The sequence below is a fragment of the Ursus maritimus genome, unplaced genomic scaffold, assembly GCF_017311325.1.
Source record: "Ursus maritimus isolate PB19 unplaced genomic scaffold, ASM1731132v1 scaffold_23, whole genome shotgun sequence".
Classification (NCBI taxonomy): Eukaryota; Metazoa; Chordata; class Mammalia; order Carnivora; family Ursidae; genus Ursus; species Ursus maritimus.
The window spans coordinates 27,879,190-27,895,971 of record NW_024424786.1 but is presented as its reverse complement, the minus strand read 5'-3'; the positions used below and the strand labels follow the sequence as shown (position 1 = coordinate 27,895,971).

The 16,782-nt window shown below is 55.8% G+C and overlaps 1 protein-coding gene across 6 annotated transcripts; it reads right to left on the bottom strand.

The window, feature by feature from the left end:
- Nucleotides 1–267: 267 nt before the first annotated feature.
- Nucleotides 268–16,129, bottom strand: ACCS (1-aminocyclopropane-1-carboxylate synthase homolog (inactive)). Of its 6 annotated transcripts, none has more exons than XR_005837098.1 (16): nt 15,858–16,122; nt 14,665–14,946; nt 12,547–12,606; nt 10,748–10,818; nt 9,562–9,631; nt 8,988–9,054; nt 6,950–7,047; nt 6,353–6,430; nt 5,516–5,616; nt 4,780–4,869; nt 3,326–3,371; nt 3,085–3,226; nt 1,202–1,344; nt 946–1,099; nt 713–843; nt 268–337 (listed from the first exon to the last, which is right to left on the bottom strand). XR_005837098.1 is itself a non-coding variant. In XM_040638975.1 (16 exons), the coding sequence occupies exons 2-16, from the start codon at nt 14,944–14,946 to the stop codon at nt 328–330; spliced, it is 1,506 nt and encodes a 501-aa protein (XP_040494909.1). In that variant the 5' UTR covers nt 15,858–16,121; the 3' UTR covers nt 268–327. The 6 variants fall into 6 exon arrangements, 5 of the variants coding, with proteins under 5 accessions (XP_040494909.1, XP_040494910.1, XP_040494911.1 ...); XM_040638975.1 differs by having other exon boundaries at nt 713–806; nt 15,858–16,121; XM_040638976.1 differs by having other exon boundaries at nt 268–843.
- Nucleotides 16,130–16,782: the final 653 nt, after the last annotated feature.

Below are 16,782 nucleotides of genomic sequence, written 5' to 3'. Positions count from 1 at the left end.
TTCAAAGTCCAGCCCTTATCTTCCCCCCAGTAGTCATGGCTGGATCACTCGGGTCTGAGATGCTCAGTGGAGGCAGCTCCTTGCCGGGGTGAGGGAGAAGGAAGAGCAGCCCAGAAGCAGGGCAGCTCTCCCTGACTGCCCCCACCGGGTCTTGTGCTCCGCACCCCAAGCGGAGGCCTGTCCCAGTCCCCGGTGTCCTGTGGGGGACACACCCCCACGTGGGGAGAACAATCCGAACATACAGAATTAACTCCTTCCTCCTGGCGGTTTGGGAATTATCACTCTTGTTTATTTCTTGGGCATGTTCTCTCTTTTACGTGTTGTTCCTCACGTTTCCCTGGCAACAAAGGAGGAAGAACGGTGCCATCAAAAGAAGGTACATGTTGTTTTCTTTTCACAACCTTCGGGGGCGAAGGGTTGTGGTTAGGAGCAGTCACGACTCCTCATTCTGGAAATTACAACAGAGGCTTCTAGATCCCCCCAGTTTTAACAGGCGGGGGGGAGGGGGGCGAAGCACAGCACAGCTGGAGGAGTCCCTCGCCATGCCTGAGGACCAGGAATGGTTCTTCTTCAGGGGTGAGGTCACGTCGGGTACCCTCCTGACACATGGCCCATCCGCCGTCGGTCTTCACAGCCCCAAATGGCTCAGACTGGCGGTGGCTGCCAGGCCCTGCTGTCACCAGGTCCTGCTGTCACCAGAAGACCAGCTCACCTGTGCCGGCTCCTTGGCTCCTCGGTCTGACAGGAAGGGGGCTCTTCTGCCACCTGGGATATGCCCTCAAGCACCTGCCGGACCCGCCGCATCCCTGGGAAGGAGAAGTGACAGCCCCGTAGCGCTGCCGGCTGGGTGGGCAGGACAGGCAAGCTGAGGCTGCTGGAGCCCCACGTGGGACGAGAGGGGGCAGGGCCGAATGAGGGGTGCGGTGAGGAGGGGGCGGCACTCACCCAGGCACAGCCGGTGGGCCTTGTCTGAGAAGACCAAGCGGAACCAGCCGGGCTCTTTGCACTCGAAGGTCTTGCCGCAGGACAGCAGCACCTTGTTGTCCAAAAAGCGGCGCCAAAGCAGCGTTTCCTCCTTAAAGGTGGCCTCGGGCAGGAACTGGGAGGGTGGCAAGGGCTCAGGCTGCAGAGGAGACAGCCCTGCCCCTCCCCTGCCGCAGAGGCTTCAGCTACCCCCGGCCCGCAGCCCCACCTGCGTTACCTTCCTCAGGTCAACCCAGATGAAGAAGCCCGCCCCGCGGCTCAGGAAGGGGATGCCCAGGGCCCGGAGCTCTCCCGCAACATAGCTGTGGGCAGCCTTGAGCCGGGCATGGTTCTCCGGTAAGTACACCTGGTTGATCCAGTCTGTTTGGGTGAAAAGAGAAGCCAACAAATAAATCTCTGATCAACCTCCACACTGCCCCATGGGTCTAATGCTGACGAGAGAAAAGGCACGAGCTGCCAAGACCCCTTCTCCTGCTGGTGGATGGGGGCCAGGGGAATATTCAACGTCCAGTAGAAAGCACTGGAAATCCAGATAGCTGGCCTCCCAGCTCCCAGTCCTGCAGACACAGGGTCCCGAGGGTGCAGATCCTCACGGAAAGATGGCTCCTTCACACGCTGATGCTTCCAAGCCAGAGGCTGCTGTGCAGGTCCCAGCCTGGCCACTGATGAGAGGCGGGGCCTGGGCCAACTTCACCTCCCCGTCCTCAGCTTTTCTATTAACTTTGTTTGGTGTCCCACTTGATGAGGGTTTTTTAATTGTTTTTTTTTTTTTTAATGATATGATGTTTCTTTTTTTGAGAGAGAGAGTGAGAGAGCGATCGAGTGAGTGCACGGGCAGGGGGCAAAGGGAAAGGAAGAGAAAGAATCTCAAGCAGGCTCCACACCCAGTGTGGATCCCAATGCAGGGCTTGATCTCAAGACACTGAGATCATGACCTGAGCTGAAACCAAGAGCTGGATGCTTAACTGACTGCGCCACCTGGGCACCCCGCCCCCATTTGATGGGTTTTAACACATGTACACAACTGTGTAACCCGCCCCTGCAGGCAGGACACGGAACAGTTTCCTGGCCCCAAAGAACATCCTCGCGCTGCTCATAGTCACGTCACTCCCATTCCCCCGTGACCACTGGTCTCCGTCACTCCAGTTTGGCCTTTTCCAGAATGTCACGTAAGTGGAATCATACAGTCATGTCACCTTTTGAGACTGGCCTCTTACACTCAGCACAATGCCTTTGAGCTTACTCTGTGCTGCCCTGGCTCTCACTGCAGAGCCGTATTCCACTGTGCGGATGCAAACCAGTCTGTTCCCTCCTTCGTCCTCAGAAGGATGTTTGGGGGTGATCGTGAACAAAGCAGCTATAAATATTCACATAGTGGGTTTTGTGTGACCATAAAGGTAAGCAGCTAGGAGTGGGATTGCTGGGCCATTTGGTAAGTGTGGTTTAACTCTGCAAGGAACTTTGCTTTCCAAAGTGGCCGCGCCACCTTCCATTCCCAGAGCAGCGTGAGAGTTCCAGCTGCTCTGCTTCCTCGCCAACATGTGATGGTGTCACTATTGTTTAAAATTTTAACTGTTACAGCAGGTGCATAGTATCCAGTCCTCGTATCCCCATCTGTAAAATACTAGGGGGGAATACAGGAATATCTGCCTCCTAGGATTCTGGGGAGGGACCAACGTGATGGTGCAATGAGAACACCTAGCAGGGCTCAACAAAAGGTAAAAGGTGGCAATTACAGACTCATTATCTGAGATCCTCACAGGAACAGGTATTTCCATGATAATGTTTTCCTTTGTTGCTTCTATTCTCTCTTTTTCAAGTGCTCACAGCTAATAATGATGAGTTCACGTTGACTAAGTTCCTATTATATGCCAGGTACTGTTCGAACTGACACATCACATGAACTGAGGTTTGGGGAGGTGAAGGAATATGCCACACAGCCAGGAAGTGACGGAGTTAGCTATGAACCCAATCATGGCCCTGGGGTTCTCGAACACCACCCTAAATTCTTCTCATGTGAGAAGCACCCATGATCCCTGGCCTGTCCCCAACTGAATATAACCACCCCCCCTTCTCAAATGAGCAGGCCCAGGCAGTCACCACGGTCCCGGAGCAGCTGTGCCATCTGGTACTGGACCAAGCCACTGAGGCCATGATAGCGGCAGAGGGAAGCCACCGCAGTGGCCACGTCCCGGTTTTCCGTGTACAGCGTGCCAAACCGGAGCCCAGACATCCCGAAGTCCTACGGAGAGAGGCACCCTGGGCAGTGGAGGAAGCTGCTTCTACCCACCTCTCTGCCCTCCCACCTCCCTGACACCCCCGAGGCCAGCCAGGAACCTACCTTGCTGGTCGCCCACATCACATGGGTCCTCTGGGGGTCAGGCAAGCTGCAAAGAACACAGTGTGGGAACGGAGGCAACACAGACCCACAAAAGCTCATACATGTCTGGATGAATTTGGTTCTGGTTCTGTGTGAAGCCCTGGTCTCATCTCTCGAATCACCAATTCCTACACATCCTTTAGAACCAGGGTCAGCAAACCACAGCCTGCAGGCTAAACCCGGCCCGCGGCCTATTTTCGTAAATAAAGCTTTACTTGAACACAGTCATGCTTTTTCATGTCTATGGCCACTTTCATGCTATATGGCCAAGTTGAGTGAGAGACCATAGGCCTATAAAGCCTAAAATATTTGCCATCTGATCCAAAAATAATTGCCGATCCCTGATCCAGAGCTCCACTCAAGTTCTACTTCCCCAAACAGACCTTCTCTGACCACCTCCCAGTACCGGGCCCACTGGGAACCCCAAGCAGATCCCCTCATGTCTCCCCAGACTTCTCCTTTTTAGCACTTATCAGAGCCACAATCAAATGACTGTGTACTTAGCTGCTAAAACATTTTTTCTGGGGGTGCCTCAGTGGCTCAGTCGGTTAAGCATCCAATTCCTGGTTTCAGCTCAAGTCATGATCTCACAGTTGTGGCACTGAGCCCCGAATCGGGCTTTGCCCTCAGTGCAGAGTCTGCTTAAGACTCTCGCTCCCTCTCCCTCCTGCTCTCTCTCTCTCTCAAATAAGAAAAAATCTTTAAAATGATTTTTCTGGCTAGAAATAAAAGTTCCACCTGAAAGGGACCTCTTTCTTTCTCGCTCACTGTTGTCCCGGCACCGAGCAGAGTCTGGCACAGTCGCTATTTCTCTGCGTCTCACTTTCCTAATCCATAAACAAACAACAACCATCTACTTGGCAGAGCCTCGTGAGGACCAGCTGAGAGAACCACTGGAAAGGACTTCGCAGGGTCCAAAGCTCTGAACAAAGACCAGGAGCTGTTAGAATCTCTCAATGTCACCTTTATAGACTTTACAGGTGATCTGGTCCAACAGTTTCCAGAGCTGTTTCAGCCACAGATTCTTGGCTCAGACTAAATCTAACGAAAAAGCCCAAACAGCTAGAAGTGCTGGCACATGCCTGGGGCGGCAGAAGGGTTTGCTGAATGAGTGAGTGATTGGATGGATGGATGGATGGATGGAGCTTAAGCTGCTCTAGAGATGAGGGGAACAGCGCAGGAGGCCAGCTCCCACCCTCGCAGCCCCCCCACCCCCAGGAATCCTACGGCCCAGCCCCTCCTGGAGCTCTCAGAAACCCCACAGAACAATCTGAAAAGCCCTGATGTAGCCTGGCCCTCCCATCTTCTCCTTAGGGGATCTGAGGACAGTGGGACCAGCTGGATGGAAGAGGAACTGCCGTGAGGGGCCAGGGGACTGGGGGTGGGCAGAGTCGGCTGTGGCAGGGCAGCCTCACCCTTCCAGGCTCAGGACGCTGCGGTAGGCCGCCGACTTCTCGAACACGGACAGCATGTAGACCTCATCCACCATCACGTGCAGCTCGTGCCTGGAGGGGTGGAGCCGGGGAGGAGGCGGCTTGGTCTGCAGCCAAGTAGCAAGTCCCCAAGGTGGGGAAGCAATGACTCAGAAATCCAACGGGACCAAGGTCACGCCCAGGGCTACCAAACTTTTTTCCAGAGACACCTTTCCTGTGTCTGAATTTTCACACAGAAAGCCGCACACACAAAGCAGACGACAGTGGGGCTTCTGAAGCACTGTGGAGAGGCGGAGGCCTCGGGCGCCTCCACAGAGGAAGGGCCCAATTGAGTGCAAAACAGGTGTGTACAGACAGACCCAGGTTCAAGTCTGGCTCCACTCCTCACTCTGAGGCTCAGCAACCTGGGGATAAGGACCGTGGGATGACTGAGAGGGTGACTGGTAGGATGGCAGGAGACAGAGCACGTGAAGAGCTCAGCAGGGTACCTGGCCCCTGGGGGGTACAATAAAGGACAGCTGTTGTACCTTAAGAAAGAGGAGAGGGAGAGGGAGAACTAGCACCCCACAAATCCCTGCCCCCTTACCGCACTGCGGGGAAGGGCCAACGCGGGCGGGAGCCCACAACGGAGTGAACAGGGTGGGAGAATCATACCAAAGCCTGCACCCATATCCTGGTCTGCCAAGATGTTTTGTGGGGTGACCATGGGGTGCCTCACCTCTTGGCAAATTCCAGGTAGTCCCGCAGCTCTCCTGGGGAGTAGATGTCGCCCAGAGGGTTGTGGGGGTTGATGAGGATGAGACCTTTGACCTTCACACCCTGAAACCATCAGTGGGACAGGAAACGCTCAGCTCCTCCTGAAGGCCAGAGCCACACGCGCCCACTGAATGGGGTTGGTGGAGGGGCAGGCTCCCGGGGAAATGGGATGGGAATGTGTTCACGACCCAACGTGAAGCGGACAAGGGCAGAGAATTACATATCTGGCAGCAGATATCCATATGTGCATATGTGTCGACTGGGAAAGAAACCAGAGGCAGAGAACAAAGCCCAGAGGCAAATAGGCCCAAATGCCAGGAAAGGCTGCCTCTGTGTAGAATAACGGGCTGGGGTTTGCAGTTTAAGAATTCCTACAGGAGGCACGTATGACCGTAATGGCCATGGACTGGAAAGGAACCACGGGAGTAGTACGTGTCTCTGCCTTTCTAGGACGTGCCCTCAAAGTGACAGGGGAATCACGTCCTCGAATCACCAGGGAGACTGCTGGACTACCACCCACTGCGCTCCACACTTGACCCCCTGAATCAAACTCGGGCGCAGCGGGGCTGGGTGTGTGAATGGAGCTCCCCGGTTGACTCTTTGTACAAAGAGGTCTCAGTCTTTCTCCAGTGGGAAGACTCTCCATGGGCTCCTGACAGAATGGCTCCCTGTGACCATCTGACACCCCAAGCCCCTCAGGGGGTGCCAACCCCACTCCCAGGATGAGATGGGCCACAGGAAGTCTGTGCCCTGCTCAGGCCCACCCCTCCCAGCCTTGGGTTTTATCTGACCCCCAGACCTCAGAGTTAGCTCTCTGCAGGGCCGTCTCCAGCTTCTCCACGGTGAGCTGGAAGGGGCGTGTATCCAGCCCAGTGACCTAGAAAAAGATGGAGAAAAGCTACCAGCCAACTTCAGTGATCCCGAAAACCTAAGCTTCTGGGGCCTCTCCTACCTGTCATCGCTACACTCCTTAGAACAGTCTCTGAAAAACACTGGCAGGGTCATTCCCCTCATTGCTGCCCACCCCATCACATCAGGCACACCTCAGCACTCTTAGTCGGAAAGAGGCCCCAGAGATCCTCTGATTGGGGCCCAAGAACTTACACATTGAGGTCTGCTCTGTCCCATCCTCACCCCACCATTTTGATGTAGTCTCCCTGGGGCTGCCCTTGGCTTCTACACTGACCCCAAAGATCTCAGAGCCGGGACCTAGGGAGCCCCAGGGGAACCCAGGTATGGACAGTCATGGGCAACAGAAGACTTTACTCCCCTTGCAGCCATGACCCCAGAGCTCTCAGCATGGACTTCCTCCCACGTCTGCCCTCAAATTTGGAGAGAGGAAAGTCTTCCCCTACAGGAAGGCCTGGGTCCTACCTGGAGTCTCTGGAACTCCTACCTCACTGTCCAGATAGACACAGACCAGACGGACGTTGCCATAGAGATAGACGTGCTGTGTGATGGCTCCATAGTAAGGGGCGGGGATCAGGAAAGCCTCTGAGGGCAGGAATAGGTCAGGGCTTGTCACCCTCTGGACAGAATGCCCCAGTCCTCCCGTCCACAGGCTCCACGCCCCTCCCAGCCTTCCAGGTCCTTGGGGGAACACCAGGGGTACACTCCGTCTCTCAACTCCCAAGCTCCTTCTAACACTTGGATCCACTGAGATGTGTCCCTTTTCTGATCACCAGGAGCTAACATTTACTGAAAACTTACTACGTGCTGGGAACTGGGCTCAACGTGCATTTGTGTGTTATCTCAATCGATCCTCACAATCGCTCTGTGACGTCAGTACTCTTGTCACCCTAACTTCACCGATGAGGACATTGAACCTCAGAGGATCCCTCGGAAGCACTCCACGTGCTGGCTTACTCTGAGGACAGACCGGGATCCAGTGAGTTGAAGCTGCGGGGTGATCTGGCCTCGACAAATGGACAAATGTGACAGCATACAGAATTGCCCAGAGATAGTGTGTTCAGGAGTGGATTCTCCCTCCCTGGGGACATTCAAACACAAGGCTGAGGCCATCTGGTGGGGAGGCATGTCATGTGGAAGATTCTAGCTCTGGAGGGGAGGCTGACGACCTCCAAGGTCTACCCTAATGCAGAGGCAGGCATTCCCTGAGTTCTGAAGAGGATGTGTGGTCAAGCTGCCCTCCCTTCCCCTGGTCTGCCCCACTCCCAGCTCTGGAAGGGGCAGCTTCATCCCACATGTTCCCTACCCCAGCCACGGGGAGTGGATCGGAGGGAAACAAGGGATCCCAGGGCGCCAGGGCCCTGGCTGGCCAGAAACCCATCATGTGCTCTCTCTCACTTCGCTCCAGGACGCACAGACGCTCATTAGGTGAGAACGTGCACCTAAGCAGAAAGGTCATGAGCAGGTGGAATTGGGGCAGCTGCCCTGGGCTATATGGGAGCTGACGAAGGTCCAGAGAGAGGTTTACATTTACAAAGGGGAGGAGGAGGGACTGTATATCCCCATGAGAGGTGGAGAGTGTGACACTGATCCCGTTCTTGACTGTTCGAGAATGGGTAGGAAATCACCCACCCTATCCTTGCGATGAATCTTCTTGTGGTTCAAATCCTGGTTCCTATCTCTGTGAATTTGGCAAGTCACTTAACCCCTTGTGCCCTGATGTCCTCGTCTGGGATATGCGGATGGCACAGGACCTACCTCGGAGGGGAGAAGTGAGGGTTGAATGAGCCTGTCTGTAAACCCTAGGCCAGTGCCTGCATCACAGCACGTGGTCAGGAAACATCACCCATATAATCACTGCTAGCAAAGCTGGCGTGAGTGGGCCTCTGTTCTGGTGACAATAACCCCTGACCGTGACCGGCTCTCAGTCCGACCATGGCTCCTGTAGCAGACGCTGCTGGCTGCCTACTCAACAGCCAGTCCGATTTTCTGGCTGAGGGAACACCAGATTTCCCAGGGATGACCAGCAGTAAGTCCGAGGAAGGAGGGCCTCCTCCAGCCCCTGGGGACAAACCACGTTTGGTTGAAGTCAACTGTGGTTCTTATCCCATCTGCCAGGGACTGCTCTGGGAATGGGTTTGTGAGGCGGTTCTGGCCAGCAAGACATAGGGGAGCTCTGCTGGGACGTTCTTTGGGAAAGATTATCTCCCTTGCCGCCTCCCAATAAAACAAAGACACGGGCAAGGCACAACCTTTCCCTTTCTCCCCGCTTTAGGACCCATGGTCGTGTAAGGTGTGCCAGCCATCAAGTGAGAGTAAAGACCAAGGTCGTCACAGAGACCAGCCCTGAACCCTGGCATCACGTTGACCTCCCCTGAAACCGCCAACATCCAGGTATCTTGTCAAGCCACTCATTAAGCCCCCTGCAGTCCCGTAGTCTACTATGGCCGAAGGCATTCTGATGCAGCTGTGGACACTGCAGGCATAGGCCAGCCCCCAAGCTGAGCAGGCCGTGGGTCACTTACCCCCCACCTCACACAGCACGGTGGCCAGAGCAGAGAAGAGAGAGGCACAGCCATTCAGAACAACCACCTGCGGGTGACACGGCCATGTGACAAAGATGACTATCCGTCCGGGAGGGAGCAAGGACCTACAGCTGCATCCAGGCTGGTGTAGAGGGGGGGCTGGGCCCCACTTGGTGGCCTCTGTGGCTCCGTCACAGCAAAGCCGCCAGAGGAAGCCCAAGGCCTCTCCTACTAACAGCCAAGGGCATCTGTGGCTTATTCTTTGACCAGATCAAAGGATGTTGGTCTAGATCAACAAATCAAGGAAGAGGGAGCTGGTCACTCGGAGAGCCTTGTCCGAAGGTATGGAGGCAACGGCGGACCATAGAACAAACTGGAGCAGAAACTGTAACCAAATTATACCCTAAATATCTAGGATGGGGAAGACGAAGGGAGGGAGTAGTCCTAATTCCACCTGCAAACAGCTCAAAACTGAGCGAAGGGCAGACCCCAAGCCCACGCTACCCCTGCCCAGTCCAAAGTAGGGGGAGGTGGGCAGAAGAGCAGGGGAGAGCAGAGGAGGGGGCTTACTCACATTTTCTGGCTTAAGGGGTGCGGGGCTCTTGCAATAGAAAGACAGGAATCTGGCCACTTCCTCCCGGAGGCTAGAGATCAGACAGGGAGATGGGCAGCACTTGTCAGAGGATCCCCAACCCACGGTCCACCCCAAAGCTCCTCCGGTGAATCTTCACACAGACGCCATTAACCTTCTCTGGTTTCCCACGAGGGCGGTGGGGTCAGCGTGGCCTCCACATCGCAGGGCCCACCAGCCCCCCGGCCCGCCACTCCCCACACACACAGACTTGCATTCTCTGTAGTTCCAGGACACCCGTCCCGCCTAATCCACAGGCCTAATCCACAGGGGCTATCAAAAGTAACACTCCGTCTACATGTACATCCAGCTAATAACAATGCTATTACAACAATAACTACGTCAGGGTCATTGTTGCTAAAATCCGTTAAGCATTTACATTATGCAGGAGTTACTTGCAGAATTTTACTCATTGAATCTTTTTACAACTCTAGGATGTTATTATTATTATTATTCCCATTTTATAGACAAAGAAACTGAGGCTTGAAGGAAATAAGTCACTTGCTGGTAAGTGGCAGAGTCCAGGCTGTCTCCAGGGCCCACCACCCTAATTACTACAGGAACACGAGCTTTGGAATCAAGTCCTGCTTGGCCACTAAGCCCTTGGAACAGCGGCTGCCCCCAGCAAGTACTCACGAAGTACCAACTCCAAGAGGCATTATTTACCACGTCCCACCTTACCGGGAGGAAGACCCCCTCACCAGCAGGTCCAAAGCTGACTCTGGTTCCTCTAAAACTACTGAGAGAGCAGGGACAAGGACCCCACGCCTGCAGGCCCCCCACATGCCTCAGACCCAGGGAAGCCAAGCCAGGGAGCTTCTGCGCTGGGGTGGGCCTGGCAGAGGCGCTAGTTCCCTGCACACACTTGGGAGACCCCACGATCGCCGGGCCTGCAGGACTGGCCCTCGGCCTACGGCTGGCTTTCTCCACCTGCCGTATTCACATTCGGGGCGGGATCATTATCTAGGGCTGTCCTGGGCATTGTAGGAGGGTTAGCAGCGTCACTGGCCTCTACCCAGTAACAGTCCTTCCCAGTTGTGACAACCAGAAGTGTCTCCAGATGCCCTATGACCCCAGGGGAGCAAGACCGTCCGGGGCTGAGAACCACCGGCCCACGGCAGCTACTTACAACGGGTGTCCCCTCCAGTCAGGGTACTGCAGCAGGGACGGCTCCACCCGCAGCATGTCGCTCTGACTCAGCTGGGGACAGAGGGAAGAGCGGGGCTGAGGGCCACCCACACCATGGAAGAGCTGCCGGCGCTTCCACCCGCATCCACACAGCACCCGGGCCAGGAAAGCCTGGGCTGGGTCGGCTCATCACAGAAACCAGGAGAGAGGCGGCACAGGCACAGCATTCCCCTGCCCATTTTGCAGATGAGGAAACCGAGGCTCAAAAAAGTGAGGTGCCTCAGCCAAGGTCACGGAGCTAGCAAGTGGCAGAGCAGAGACAAGACCCAGAAGGTCTGACTCCTAATCCAGTGCTCTTTATACAACACTGCCATCTAAAAAACCCAGAGGGGTGGGGGCGCCTGGGGGGTTCAGTCAGATAAGCATCTGACTCTCGATTTCCGCTCCAGTCATGATCTCAGGGTCGTGAGATGGAGCCCCATGTCGGGCTTGCACTCAGCAGGGAGTCTGCTTGAGATTCTCTCTCTCCCTCGGCGCCTCCCCATGTTTGCATACGCTCTCTCTCTCAAATACATAAATCTTTTTGAATAAATAAATAAACAAATAACCCAGAGGGGTGGATTTGTAGAGGCAGTGATAGGAGACCATGCTACTCAGCTTCTCCCTGGGGTGACGGAAGGGGTCCCAAAATTGGGTGCCATCACCTTGGTGTTGGCTCCAACTTCTGGAGGGACTCAGGCCACGGTGTTCCTGCAGACTCAGCCCAACCTCACGCTTTGGAAAGTGTGGCCGTTTCTACACCGTCTACACCCCGACCAGGTGCTGGGTTAGTAACTCCCAGGGCATCATAGACACAATGTCACGGAAAGGCAGAAGTCTTGGGGAGTGGACCAAAAGAAGAAGGGCCTGCAGCCACTTGTATGTAACTCCAGCCTTTTCCGTCTCTCCCTCGGCCCAGAGAGCTGCGCCGTCCAGCAGGAAGCCGCTAGCCACGTGGGCCTCCTGAGCACTTGCAACGCGGCCAGTCTGAACTGAGACCCACTGGATTTGAAAGACTTGATATGAAAACAGTATGTAACATACCTGAATTTTTTAGATAGATGACATGTTCAAATGGTCCTATTTTGGATATGTGGGGCTAAATAAAATATATTACTAAGATGAATTTACCATTTTCTTTTTACTTATCTAACAGAAAATTTTAAATTATACACGTGGCTAATGTTTTACTTCTATCGGACAGTGCAGCAGGGAACTGGCTGGAAAGAACACGCATCTTGAGCCCCCTTCCTACACCCCTCTCCCCTTAGGTCTTGGATTTGTCACCCTCGGAAATAAGTTCTTTTGGGTTAGGCGTCACTCTCTCTACAATCCCGAACTTTGAGTCAGGGCCTTGGGAGACACATCCGCAGCCATGGCCTGAGACTCAGCTGCCGTGGTGGGAGTGTGGGAGTATTTACACTACGGGAATTGGCAAAAGCTACAAATCAGAGTCTTCCCTACCCCAGAAGCAGTTGTTAAATGCTGACCACACCCCAGTGTGGCCCCCCCCCAACAGCAGGACCCAGCCAGCAAGAGGGTCTGAGTATGGGAAGAGGTGAAGCAGGACCAGAATAGGGAAGTGACTCGCCCAAGACCACAGAGAAAGTTGTCCCTGAGGAAGATCTGGAACCGGGTCTACTGACTCTCAGGCCAGGGCTGCAGAGGCAAGCAGCAGGCTCTGGTCAGGGAAGCCTTCCAGGGAAGTCCAAGAGCAGACAGGGAGCTGTTGATGCCACGCAGGGGCGCACTGGGACTTACCCTCCTGGACAGCAGGTCAAAGCAGAGTTTGTTCTCACTGGTGCCCAAGTTAATGATGCCCTGGAGACAGAGATACAGAGGCAGGGTGAGCACAGCCGAGGGGTCCCGAAGGAAGGCCTGAGATGCACACCGAGGCAGAAAAGCAAAGCAGGAGTGATCCTGCCCTTCCAAACACCCTTCCCTGCCCTTGTTCGAGCCCCACCTCCACTCAGCTCCCTGGTCCCATCTTCCCATTTCTAAAGCTCTGTTCAAATGTCATCTCCTCCAGGAAGCCTCCCCAGAGCCCCACCTAGAAAGGATCTTTTCTTCTTCTGGAACCCAAAGCTCTTGATCTGTCCCCCTTTAGAGCACTGCTTACTCTCTGCTTCCAGGTCACAAGGACAGACGTACATGCTTTATCTCCCCACTGGATGGGAAGGTCCCTGAAGGGGATGCATGCGGGAGACACCAGGGATAGTAGAAGTCGATCCATGTTTACGGTACAAAAGAAGGTACTAAGTAAAGCAGTGCTCTGCTAGGAACGGAAACAAGGATACATGTGGAGCAGGAAGGGCTCCGGGGCTGGCACAAATGCTCCCCTGGGAGGCCCCGTGCAACTGCACAACACCCACCCCATGAGGCACCGTCTCATACGAGCGGGAGGGGGAGGCACAACTCAAGCCGTCCCACAGAGTCCCCAGAGAGACTCACGCGCTGTAACTCCTGACCGCTGACGTATGGGGGCAATGAGGAAGGAGGGAGGGGGCAGAAGCAGAGCTTGAATGAGCCAAGATTCTGACAACAAAAGGCAGTGCTCCTTCACTCCCGAGGAACAGACCAGCACGTCCCTCTGCTCACAGCGAGTCCGTCCACAAATCCTGTCACTTGTACCTTCAAAATACACGTACGGCCCGACCACTTCTCACCTCCACGGCTAAGACCCGTCTGACTGCCGGAGCTTCTTGTCTCCCTACTTGCCTTGGCTTCCCTCCTTCCTTGCTGGCCCACACTCACCCTGACCTCCACACAGCAGCCTAAGAACAAGGCACCTTCTGAAAACCAAAATCCTCCGAACACCTTCCACCGAGCTTTGTCCAAAACCAGAGCCTGTCCCCGCCCCATCATGCCCCACAGACTTCCTGTCCAGCCCACCCCTGATCTTTCTGACCTCATCTCCTGCCCGTCGCACTTCCCTCCAGCCACAGGGGCCCCTATGCAGTCCCCTGAACTCATCAAGCCTTTGCATCAGCCGTTCCCTCTACCCGGAACATCCCCCCCAGGTATCCGCAGGGCTCGCTATGATAGGCAGCCTCTCAGATGGCTCCCAGTGAGCGATCCCAACCTCCTGGTATCCACACCCTTGCGTAATCCCTTCTCTGTGCCGGCTGCACCTAGGACCCACTTCTAATGAACAGGATATGCAGATGTGACATCTTGCAAGCATAGGTTATAAAGTCCCTGGCTTTCATCCTGGGTATTCCCGGTGTCTCCTCTCTCGGATCGCCTGCCCTGGGGGAAGCCAGCTGCCACGTCATGAGGCAGTCCTGCGGAGATCCCCGTGTGACAAGGGACTGGAGCTGCCAACACCCACATGAACGGGCCTGGCAGCGATCCTCTCCCCTGCCCCCCTCCAAGTCAAGCCTAAGATGCGACCACAACCCTGGCTTCACCGCAAGTTCACAAGATTCTGAGCCCGAGGCACCCACCCAGATCCTGAACCCCAGAAATTATGACGTTTCTTTTAAGCTGCTGAAATCTATGGTAATTTGTTACACAGCAACAGATAACTAATACAGTCCTTCACTTTCTTCAGGCCTCCACTTGAATCGTCACCTTAGGAAAGTGGCCCCTGTGACCACCTTACATAAAACAGCAACATCCCCAGACCGCCCCGTCCTCCTCATCCTCTTCACCCTGCTTTATTTTCTCTACAGCACTTATCACCATGTATTACAGGGATTTTTTTTTCCGTCTGTTCCCCATCTGCCTCCCCTACTAGAACAAAAACTCCATGAGGGCAGGAACTTCGCTTTCGCTCATGGATGTAACCCCAGCATTTAGAACAAGCTCTCGGTCAAGGTAGGGCACCCCACCCTGCAGTCTCCCCTGGGGTCCAGTGGGGGCAGGGGTCTCACTCACACTGGGGTTCTTATCCTCATCGTACTCGTCCATGTGGTAGGTCCTGTAGCCCTCCTCTGCCGAGTCCCAGAACCACTTAATGACGCGTCCTCTAGAAGACAGGTAGGAGCTGTCCGGGGACAACATGGTGGTGGAGTCACATAACTCAGGCAGCTTCCAGTCCGGTTTTCTGGAGCGTTCTCTTTCCAGACCATCCCCATAGTTACTGTCCAGGTCCTGTGTGGAGGCTGGGCTGGGACAGGGGGCAGGTGCCCTGGATTCCTCCTGAGGCAGAGTGAACATCTGCAAAAGGACAAAAGTGTTCAGGGCCTGAATTCAGCCTTCACAGCAGCAAAACTGAATTGGGAGTCACGAGGTCCTTCCCATTCTCTGTCTGCCCCTTCCTCTATGTTTATATATTCACCATTGCCTGGATCCCTTACTAGTTGTAACCAGGTGTGCAGTGGCTTCAAGTGAATTCTACGAAGGATCCATTCAGGGCCAGGGGCTCTGCTTGCTACTTCTATATGACGTAAGGGATAGCCGCTTTCCCTTGTTTTACATTTATGGGAATTTTTCAGTCTGCAGCTTCAGGGGTCACCAACGTTCTTTTTCCATTCTTGCTGACCTCAATTTCAAAACACCAGGATAAAATGTTCTGACTTAAGCAGAAAGATCCCGGAGTCCCAGGGGTCTGGCAGTGATTGATGCCCACAGGGCTAAAGGGCAGGAGAGTACTTGGTGATCAGAGCGGACGGTGGGTGCGGCCCAAGGGGAGGGCGACTGGGGGTCTCCCAAGGGCAGCACCCCGGCAGAGCTCCAGGGACCGGCTTCCCGCCAGGTGGAGGGAAGCAGAGGTGCCAGGAGAAGGTGGGGTCCTCCTGCCCGCGGCAGTGCGCTCCTCCGCTTTCTAGGCGTTTCCTCCTCTGCAGAGCGCGCGTAAAACCGCAGGGGAGCAGGGAGGCTATACACGGACGAGTTCCCGAGTTCCCGTAGGTAAAGCGCTTAGAACCAATCCTGGCTCGTGGCTCAAGTTCAGTAAAATAGGTTATCCTCGCTCCTCGCCGAGGTGCCGGGCCCTGAGGCTGGCCCGCACGCCAAGTGACAGGGGACAGCCAGCCAGCAGCCCCGACCCCCACCCCGGGGCGCTCCCGCGGGTAAACACGGCTCCCCGAGGCACCCGCCCCCCGTGGCCGGCTCTTCCTGGCGCTCACCTCGCTCCCCAGCCGGGACAGCGCAGGCGCGGACAGGCAGCGCGGCGCGGCGGAGGCCGAGCGGGAGTACAGGCTCCCCGGTTCCGGCCGCCCTGAGGCCGGGCCTCGGAGTTGCGCCGGGGGCGGACGCAGCGGACGGAGGTTGAGCCTCGCGAGACTCTGCAGACGGCTGAGGTTCCGGGACGGGGAAGTGCGAGCCGGGCCCGCTGCGGGACGCAAGCGCCGACGCCTGCGGACGATCCCCGGAGCCCGCGCGCACGGAGGCCCCGCTGCGCTGCCGGGCAGAGCGGGACCGCAGCCCTCCGGGCCGGCGCTGGGGAACCGTGCGCCCCGGGCCGTTTCCGCTGCCCGGACCCGCCCTCCTCCGGCGCCCGGCCTCCTGGACGCCCCGGCGTGACCAGTTGGCCCTCCTGACCTCGGGAGCCCACCCCCGCCTCCGCGCCTCCGTGCCGACCCCTGCCCGGGCGCAGCAGAGGCCGAGAAGCCTCCGCGGGGAAGGGTTGGCCCGCGGGCCCTGGTCTCCCGGGCTGGCACGTAGGGGCGCCTTCCTCTACCTCCCGGCCTCAGTTTCCCGATTTTGAAGCAGTTAGAGCCCCGGGAGGTTACTTGGCAAACGTCTGCCTGCTTGCACCCATGGAAAAGCTTTTCCTGGTTAAAGAGAAGGCATCCTTAAAAATCCTTCCCCCGTGATAGTTTTTCCACTTTGAAATTCTCCTTTCGCTCCATGGGACATTTGTTGAACTCTGCCAGTTGACCCCTATGCATTCTGGGGCTTCAGCAGTGAGTTAGGCTACGCAGGCCCCAGCCTACGCAGAGCCTTGAGTAGAAGTCTCCGTTCCCCATGAAATAAGCGGGATCCCTCAATACAAGTAGGGCTGGGAAGACTTGGCAGTCTTCTAACCACTCCACTTCTTGTCTTCGCTTT